Below are 10088 nucleotides of genomic sequence, written 5' to 3' on the forward strand. Positions count from 1 at the left end.
TGCTTTGACTCTTTCAAAGAAGGAATGTGCATACTTTTATTTCTAGTAATGCAAAAATAACCAGTCAGCCTTTTACACTTCTTGTTTTTTGTTTTGGTATGGTCATAGAAACGTGATTCTTTGAAAAGTAAAGTTACACACTCTGATCACTGTAGTTTATATTTCAACAAATAACACAAAGTGACAAAGTGAGACATGATGAGCCGTTGAAGACATTGACGGCATCAGGGATCATGGTCATTGTTGTCTTTATAACAGATAATACAAAAGCGTTTAAAACATATTTATCTCTGCATTGTCTTTTCGTCAATTATGACAAGCCAAATATTTATCACACTGAGCTTCAGGTATTGGCACTAATCATGAGCTGCTTAGTATCCTTTATCTCCATACCTCAATGCACACCGTACTGTACATTGAATATAAAATATAAAATGAACTCGCTACTCTCATAAAAGCAAAAGGAAAGGTCGGGTTTGTAGAAAACATTTTTCACTTGACTCAGGTTTCTGTAAATGACCGGTCCAACTTTACACTTTCTTGAGTCAAACTTTGTATTTTAAAACATTTTCAAACATATTTTAGCTAAACTATGATGGACAGTCAGGCCTGTAGTGATTACTACTTATGTGACAATGACACCTTGATCCCTTCATATTTCAGCACATGAATAGTTCACTATACAATCTCTGATGTATAAAACATGAGGTAATGATGTTAGGCAGGAAGGTGACTGTCTAAGGAGCCAGAGTGTGTTTGAGTAGCCTTCTTTTGATTATTACTGTTATGTTATGCTATGTTTAAAATTAATTGGTCAACCTTATGGGAAATAAGCTTATTTGCTTTCTTGTTGAAAGTTATGGAAGAGGATTGACACCACTCTCACACATATCCACTCAATATTAGGCTGAATCTAGCAGCTGGTTAGCTTAGCTTAGCATAAAGACTCATAACAGCAGGAAACAGCTAGCCTGGCTTTGTCCGGAGGTAAAAGAAATCCAAAACAGAAACGTTGACAACAAAAGTTATATCTCTGACAAAAAAGAGAGCACAAACATCAATTCATTTGTTTACAGGGGTTATGTGAGAAAATATTCTTCAGTTGCTGCTGGTTTTCTAGCCAAAAAAATGTCCTGCCCCACTCCCTCTAAAACAGTAAATTTGCTTTTTTCACAACTTGATTTTTACACAGAGCAAGAACAATATGGCATGTTAAGTAGCAAGCTTAGCATTGCTGGAATGTGGACTTTGTTACCTTGGGATACAGCCAAGTTAAGTTTCCTCCTGTTTCCAGTCATGCTAAGCTAAGCTAACCAGCTGCTGGCTCCAGTGACATACTTACTATGCACTCTCATCTAACTCTGAGCAAGAAAAGAAAAAGATGCAATGCTCAAAATGTTGAACTATTCCTTTAAGTATATAATATACAAAACTCCTTCTTGTACAATATACAATGCAATTTCCATGTCTCTTCTTTGTTTAAATGCTGTACTGTACAGGTTGATACTTTGCAGTCTTCACAAATACTTTTGGTAACAAACTCTGATATTTCATTCCACTTATCAAATGTTACACATCTTAGGAATGATCTGCACATCTTTAATCAGTTAATGACATAAATCTGTGAAGCTGCCACACTGGGCCAGCTCTGTGCATAAAAGTGGCACTGCAATGGCTTAGTTTTGACTCATAAACAAAGCAGAGAACACACAGAGCCTGGGTTCAAACTGAGTCACATTAGGGGGAATATGGGAGGAGGTAGTATAGGCATGTGGCCTCATGTTAAAGTCTGCATTTTAATTAAAGCACAGGTTTTTGTCCAAAATGAGACTGAGAGTGATCACATGAAGGTCAGAGAAAACTAACAAGTGCTGCAAACATTTATATAAAGACAATCATACATTTTGTTTCCCTGAAAGCAGCTTGCTGTGACTCCCACCACTTTACAGAGCCAATGTCAGAAAAACTGACCTCTACACTCACAAACAGGACCTAAAATACCAGTTTGTATTTATGATATTTTGTTTGTATGTGTATGTCATCTTTGTGAGCTCTCTGTCCTCCTCATCTGATCTCAGTGGTCTCACTCTGGAGTCAGCCGGGTTCACTGTCCCTGTGAATAGGGCCAGCTGATCGAGCTCCCCGATAACTGCATGTCTCGGATCAGTGTCTCGATGGGCGTCTTGCCCACCAGCCGCATGAAGAAGAGTTGCGAGATGAGGTTGGCCGGCACAGCGCGTAGAGCCGGGAGACGCAGCAGTAAGCGGCCGAAACGCTGAGGCTGGCTGGGGTACTGCAACCTATCGTATTCTGCAAGAGCAACCTGGGCCTTCTCCTGCAGGGACTCCACATGGGCTGGGTCTGTCAGACCGCATGCATCTGTAAGGCAAAGAAATAGATGATAATATCACTATTTGAATTTTTTATTGCTGTGTTATTGCATATTTTCTATTTTACACTTGTGGCTTCTTTACTCCTATGCCAGGCTTTCAGTCTTTATGCTAAGATAAGCTAATCATCCTCTAGCTATAGCTTTATATTTTATGTGATGTCAATCTTCTCATGTAACTTTTGGCAAGAAAGCAAATAAGTGCATGTCAAACTGTTTCTATAAAGTAAATTCTCTTAATCCCCATTCAGTGAGGTCAAAGGCCACATTATCCTTATCCTTATTCAGTCATATCAAAGGATCCCTGGAGCTGATAAGGATTATCTATCTTAGGGCCCAGAAACCTAAACCCTGTCTAATACCTCACGCAAGACAGTTTTGTTTTGGTTATTTATAAAGTCACTCTGGATCAGTTTACAGTAAAGATATCCAGTCACAGGTACCATCATCACTCGGATAACCCTGTGAAAACCCTAACACACTCACCAGGTGAAAAGAGTGCAATTGCTTTGAGGCAGCTGTACTCGGCTGAGTCCACATGAAGCCTGTTCAGCTTGTCCACCTGGTCCTGGAAAACCCTGACTTGGTCCATGAAGGACACCACGTGCTCGGCAGACATGGGAGATGAGTGAAACCCGGCTGCTGCTAGCAGAGGAGCCGTCTGCAGAGGCAGAGCAGACTGAGCAGCGTTTAGGATGAACAGCTCACTCCAGCTGAGCCTCAGCAGCGCCACCTGTGGGTACGATTGGGAAATTTAAACAGGGTCACCGAGTAAGTGGCCCCAACACGCCTTTGTCATAGCAGACATTTTGACATGTCATATTAGGAAAAACAGAGATGTTGCTAATAAGATTACTGATTTATTAAAGTATGCCAGCAAACCGTGACCATGAGCAGATAAATGGAATTCAGCCATTATTCATTTATTATTTACACCTGCGCTTTTTCTACAGTGATGTGTCAAAATGTCATCTGTGGGAAAAAAAAGTAATCTGTGGCTCATAAATCTGAGGAGCTGTGAGATGACTAAAGTGACATGAAACAGTAATAATTAGCATACTGTATCTTTATTTTTTTAAAAACCGTGTTGTGGGCTTTTGCATTTGAAGTTCAGCGCTTGTTTAAGAGATAATTTTGTACTTTTTTTTCCACCTTGCATCTAAATTTATTTTATGAATGGAGGTAACTATTATGATATTAAAGCTATAGTTTGTGGTTCAGGCTGAGAAGATAATTTTACATTTAAGTGCTGACTTGTGTTGTTTAAGCTGTGCATGAAAATGTATTTACAGCTGAATTTTAGAAAAATGGAGAAGTATCCAGGTGTGTCTTGACTGACCTGCTCTGAAACTGGGAGTTCTGGGAAGTATGGGATGTTCCTGGCCCACTCGATGGTGCTAAAGAGCAGCCGTGCAGCCAGCTCACAGATACTGTCGATTCCCATGACCGACGCTCCGCTCGCAGATGCCTGCATCTGTGCCTGACTGTAAGGGGCCCCGTAACGGCTGCTGGGATATGGCTCTGCCCGGAGGAGCTGGGAGATGAGCTCTGAAACAGGCTGTCCGTTGAAGTAATCTGCCCAGGTGTGACCTGGCCCCGCAGCCCCGGCTCCACCTGCCAAGGAGTTTGGGCTGATACCTGAGTGAGGGGGAGGGATCCGACCCCGCTGGACAGCTGCAGAAGAGAGAGAAGACAAACACCTGGATGAGAATCCCTGTAGATGTGCCTTACACTCCACAGTGTAATAACATATAGGACAGTTAAATGGCTAATGAACAGTTATTACTACCACTGAATAAAACAAAGCCTCTCCCCTGCTCTCTATTGGCCTTTAACATATAGAAAAAAATACATATCCCTCCCCATTCTATATTTGCCCTTACTGTCCTAGATTTTAATCAGCACTACTGGCTGTTTTAACCTGCAGTGATTTCATGTGCAGTTTTTGTGGCAAAAAATATCTCACTAAAGAAGTCAGTAACTGCTTCCTTTAATGGATTATAAGTGACATTTCCAGGTAAAAAAACAACCTGCGTCATGGCCACAGTCAGCATAGTTCATTAATCACTAGCCTTAATATAACCTCTGGAACACTGTGACCTCAGTACACATTATGACACCGACTGACCATCGGGTTAGGTTACACAAGAATACAGCTGCAGACTTCACACTGTCCGCCGACATAATACAGAATATGACCACCAATATCGCCAAGGGAGATGGAAATCATTGGTCTATGATCCAAATCAACCATGCAGAAATAAAAAAAAAAGAGTAATTAATTGATTATATATACGGCATTTTCACCAATGAGACAGACAGCTTACTGTCAGCTTGGTGTTCTTTTCTGTTGTGCAAATCAAACACGGCTTACCCCTGAATCAACTGCTGCAGGGAGTCAAGTACACGAGGGAAAACCTGCTTTGGTTGACAGTACAAATATTGTGGTTAGATCACTGGCAAATGAGTGAGTGGCTGGTTCTCTCAAAGGAGCTGCATTCTCTGTGAATTTTCATGTGTTTGCATGTGTGTTTCTGAGTATTTGTGCCTTGTGCATTTGTTTTTCTTCAGGATGTTTGTGCATGAAGTAGTACTGTATGTTTGTTGTATGTAAAAGAAAGGATGCGATTACTGGATATGATGATTAAGGATATGATGTCGGAAAGCATCTTGTACATGTAAGTACAGTGCTTAAGTAGAATTGTGAGTTGTACTTGACTTTAATATTATGCTTCTTCACTACATTTTAAAAACCTTTGGCCTCTACTACATTTATTTGACAACTGCAGTTACATATTACTTTGATGATCAAAATGTTACAGTATAAACCTTATTATGTAAAGTGCCCTGACATGATTGTTTAATATGATTTATAAATGAAATAAAATATGTTATATACAATATAGGTACAATATTAACTATAATAAAGGATTAAAGATGAAACTACCCAGTATATAAAATAGATTAAAATGACTCCACTTTGACCACTGACAACATTAAAATGCAGCTTTCACATTTATGCATCAGTAATAATAATACGGGGCCCTATACTACAGAGTAAGTACTCAATACTATTAATGCTCTTTACTGGTCATACATCTGTACTTTCCCTGGGTGAACATACTAAGGCAGAACTTTTACTTGTCAACACTGTGTTTAGACTGTTTCTACTTTTACTTAAATCTGCATTTACTGATTTTTGTGGCCACTTGGGGGCAGTACAACAATCCTAAACACAATGCTGACATACAGTGTACAGTACCTGGATGTATTTATTATGAGCTCTCATCCATGGTACATATCATCACCTTTGAAGTTAATAGCTTGTTAGGAAACAGGTGTCTAATCACACATCCAGCAGAAGCATTGTTCATTTAGTGTTTTTATTGTTCAATTTATTGATGTAATCTACTTTCTTTTAGCTCTGTTTTGGTCTCTACCACCTCCTGAGAGTAATGTCTCTTTAGCCGCTACATGCTCCACATTGTTCACTAGTTAGTTTCTACCTTTAGCTCCATTCAGACAGCATTACTTTTTCTAGAGGAGGTTTGGTGATTTTAATAGTACCTGCCCTGTTGAGTGAATTTAATCCAGTCTGGAGGTGTGGATTATTCCCTTCTGTGATTCAGTGAACTCGCGGGCCCCCAAGAACCTAGTTGCAGACAAGCTGGTGGACTGTTGACAGTAGGAAGTTTGCGATAATAGCCAGAAGTTGTTCGCCTTAGCAGGTTTAGGATTAGGTTTAAGGTTGGGTTTAGGATTAGGAGTTACGATCTCTGGTGCTTCTGTAATTTAATCCTTGTACTTTTTTTTTTAATCAGCTCAGTGTGAAATGTGACATTTTGTGTGAAAACTATAAAAAGAGAAACACCAACATATAGGCCTAGATGGGAACAAATATGACAAGGGAAAAAATAAAGCCATGAGGAGAGCAAGACCTAATAAAAATTAATTTATTATGAAAGTTTGCAGTTGGGGTCAATCCTCTGGGACAGCCATGGTCTATAAGAGGCCCCTCCCCTCTTGCAATACAGTCCGAGTCAGAAAGAGACCCAAACTGACTATAAACAGCACAGCGGTGGCCATTTTTTCTTCTATTTGCTGTCATTTTGGGTCTCTTTGAAACTGATTTGTGTTTTTTTGTAGTATTGTTGCGACACTGTGGTCCTTTTGCATCTGTTCATAGTTGTTTTGAGTCTTTGTGGCAAATTTTCCATCTAATTTTGATCCTTCTGCACCTTTTTGTGTGTCTTTGCAAACACTCTTCATCTATTTGTTTTTGTTTTGTGTGTCCTTGTAGTAGTTTTGTGTAACTTTTTTCAAGTCATTTGATTGACCAGGCCACTCATTCTCTATCCATAACTGTCGTCTACAGGTGTTTTCTTTTGAGTGAATTATTTTTAGCCTATATTTGTTTACATTTATGCAAACTGGCATTTTTAAAAGTTAATTGGCAAGTTTAAAAGTATGCCGAATTGGCTACTAGCAGGTCATAGTTGTAACACCCATTCCTGTACAAATAGCTATCACTGGATAAATTAGATACTGAAGAAAACTTGCACGCGCTGAAGTGTTTTTTCTACAACTTCTAAGCAGGTTTGAGGATGTTCATTTGTGAGGGACGTCACTTTGTGAAGTATGAGTTGCACTGAATGATATCAATATGTGCTCCATGTCTGTGTGTTCAGAGTTGATTGACTTATGACTCCAACAATGAGGGAATACAATTTTTCCACATGCAGTATTTTTGCCTGATCCTCAGTTCTCCCTGGGGAGGCTTTTAGTTTGATCCTGCAGAATATCCACGTCTATTACAGAGCATATACTTCTGTAACAATAAGTTAAATTACCAGGGACCACAGGGAATATGTTGGCCCCCACCTCCCCTTATAGTGTAAATTTCATCAAAATGGAGCTTTTGTCTGTAGGTAGTGTACTGTGGATCCTCAGAGCTGCTGAGTTGTTGTTGTTGTAAAATCAAAACAGAGGGTTGAAAGATACTAAAGAGCTCTATAGAGCTGAGAGGAACTACAGAATCAGATGACACTATGAACAGTCCCCTTTACACTGCACATAGTCATTTGATATAAAATACTTATACATCCATCAGTAAACGATTCCTGTCAAACCTAAAGTATAACAACAACTTCAAACATTCATATTGTTCACACTTGCTTGCGCTCACTGTATAAAACTCATTCATGTGGCTGCTAATTTCAAAAATATGCCTTTGACCTACTGTGTGCATGGGCTTTGATACCTTCTTTGCGCATCCCAACACGGAAACATTTCTTCAGACGACAGTATTGGCACTGGTTGCGATGATGCTGGTCAATTTGGCATTCTCGATTTGATCTGCTCAAAGGAAACAAAAGATAAAACACTTAGGTTAAAGTGCAAAGTACAGGTGTTATGCACCAGTATTTTGCAATAGTAACCTGGAAATTCTTTAAATTCTTCCATATGAAGTGAGGCTCATGTTTACATGTTTGTCTCCGCCTTTTCTCTCCCTCTCAGTGACCCCTATGGTGAGTCAACTCTGTGATCTGGTGTGGCTGAGAGGCTATCAAGGCTGTGTGACCTTTGTAAATCATCAGCCCTACACGCCCTTGTGTTGCTTTTTACAGCAGGATGAGGTCTGCCAACATTTCAAAGAAAGCCCCGTGACGAAGTGACAAAAAAGACATCTTCTATTCAGAGTTGGCGCATTATTATGTGGAAGAAATAACTATATTCAGCAGCTGAGAGCTCCATGTGTAGGAGCAGAGAACTGAGATGTGTTCCTGTGGTGAAGAATAATGCGAGTATAATCCATCCTCACAAGGCTGACCTTCAGGGCTTTCACTTCTTATCCAAGGCTGGAACAAATAATTCTGGTGCTACTTAATCTGCTGTCTCCTTCCAGAGTGTGAATGGATATATATCAGCTTACAACATATAGAGCCTTTATAAGCAATATATACACTTTTAATCAATGATTTATAACACTATATTTTAATTGTGTACATATTTAAAGACATTAGTGTTGGTTAATGTACAGTATTTGTCAGAAGTTCAAAATTCCTCTGTAAAGATGTGTTTTATATTATTGCAACTTTATTTTCATTTACTATCTATTTATACTTCAGCACCCAGTTATGGTTGTTGATAAATACATTAATAAGCAGAATAACTGAAACGTGTCTTGTTTAATTTTATAGCTGCTGTTCAACCTATAAAGAGAACAAGACTTTGGTGTGACCCTCCCAGCTGCTCTTACCTGCAGGAGTAGCTGAGGTTTCGTCTGATGCTCCTCTTGAAGAAGCTCTTACAGCCCTCGCAGGTGAACACGCCGTAATGCTTCCCACTGGACTTGTCCCCACACACCACACAGTCCACCACACAGGCCTTGTCCTCGTCCCCAACATCCACGTCGCTGCTCCCTGCCTGGGGTGACCCGTCCTCTTCCTCCCTCTTCAGGTAAGCCTTCTCCCCCAACCCGTTAGTGTTCTTGTTGGGGTTGCCCCATCCCCCGCTGACCATGGCCATATTCTCTAAGTCAGGCAGCCCTGTGAGTGGATCATATACAAACCTGCCCTGTCTCCCAGCTTCCAGTTACCTTCAGTCTGAGAACTGATTCCAGGCTGAAAGACAGTGACTCCAGGTTTGTAATTCAAGGCAGGTTTTGTCCGAGAAGATCTAAAAGTGTCATGAAACGTAGTCCCGGTCTCTGTCGCGTTGACCTTTCTCCCCCGTGCTGTCTGGTTGGACTGACCTGGAGGTCCTTCCCTGTGCCGTTCTCTCTCTCTCTCTTGTTTTTTTGTTTGATCCCTCTGCTCTCTCTGTTCTTGTCTTTCACCCGTTTTCTGCCTTGACCTCCGATCAATGGCTCCCGAGGTCTGAGAAAACTTCAGACACACACATTTCACAGGAAACTATAAATTACACTTTGACTCCCTCTTTCTTTCTCCCTCCCTCTCACTTTCTCTCTTTCTGTCTCCCCCTCGGAAGAAGAAAAAACAACAACTCACTTATCCCTCAGCATTTTGATGAGGGATGAAATAAACTTAAAAAAAAAAAAAGATTACTCTCTCTCTCTTTCTCTCTGTCCTCACACGACTTTCCCCCTGAAAGGACCAGCAAGTGGGAGGAAATTAAAGTAGCTCTCCTTCGAGCAGGGTTTAACTGCCCTGCCCTCTCCACCAACTTATAAACTAGTCCAACCAGTTCCTGACATGCAGAGGTGTTATCTGCTCATCTGAGGCAGTTTTAGACCGAACTCACTCTTGACTTGTCGAGGCTGTTACTGAGGCAGAGGTGATAGCGATGTCCCCAACAACCGCAACAACAACAACAAAGAGGAACTGAATTTATCCCTTTTCTGTGGTGTTCTGAGTGAAGACGACCAAAGTGTCTCTTCGTACTCTGGCTCAGATACACTGTTGTGCCCTTATAAATAACCACACAGATCCAGAATATGTAGACACCGAATCCCAACTTGATATTAAAATAAGAAGAGTGGTGAGAAAGACAACACACTTCTTTCACTTCTGGAAAATGTTTCTGCAGCAACAAAGTTCATCAAAGAAGTCCCTCTCTTCTGCCTTCTGTGGTGAAATGATTTATTCTTGTGGTGAGTCTATGATGTCAGAGGCTCAAATGTCACAGAAAAACACAACAAGACAAAGACAAAAACAGAGTTAAGAAATCTTCTCAGTCG

At 40.5% G+C, this 10088-nt stretch overlaps 1 protein-coding gene across 2 annotated transcripts; it reads right to left on the reverse strand.

The window, feature by feature from the left end:
- Nucleotides 1–1390: 1390 nt before the first annotated feature.
- On the reverse strand, nt 1391–9287 carry LOC109961786 (nuclear receptor subfamily 2 group F member 6-like). Of its 2 annotated transcripts, none has more exons than XM_020602923.1 (5): nt 8649–9287; nt 7650–7744; nt 3729–4063; nt 2876–3122; nt 1391–2379 (listed from the first exon to the last, which is right to left on the reverse strand). In XM_020602923.1, the coding sequence occupies exons 1-5, from the start codon at nt 8915–8917 to the stop codon at nt 2105–2107; spliced, it is 1221 nt and encodes a 406-aa protein (XP_020458579.1). In that variant the 5' UTR covers nt 8918–9287; the 3' UTR covers nt 1391–2104. The 2 variants fall into 2 exon arrangements, with proteins under 2 accessions (XP_020458579.1, XP_020458578.1); XM_020602922.1 differs by having other exon boundaries at nt 7629–7744.
- Between the last annotated feature and the right edge of the window lie 801 nt (nt 9288–10088).

Source organism: Monopterus albus, unplaced genomic scaffold (genome assembly GCF_001952655.1).
Source record: "Monopterus albus unplaced genomic scaffold, M_albus_1.0 scaffold58.1, whole genome shotgun sequence".
In the NCBI taxonomy this organism is placed as follows: Eukaryota; Metazoa; Chordata; class Actinopteri; order Synbranchiformes; family Synbranchidae; genus Monopterus; species Monopterus albus.

Bases quoted from the DNA above. Each gene is read 5' to 3' on its own strand.
- LOC109961786 (XM_020602922.1), bottom strand. From the start codon at position 8,917: ATGGCCATGGTCAGCGGGGGATGGGGCAACCCCAACAAGAACACTAAC. The intron at 7,745-8,648 runs GTAAGAGCAGCT...TCCTTTGAGCAG, and splicing joins AACCTCAGCTACTCCTGCAG to ATCAAATCGAGAATGCCAAA. The intron at 2,380-2,875 runs GTGAGTGTGTTA...TTTGCCTTACAG, and splicing joins AATTGCACTCTTTTCACCTG to ATGCATGCGGTCTGACAGAC.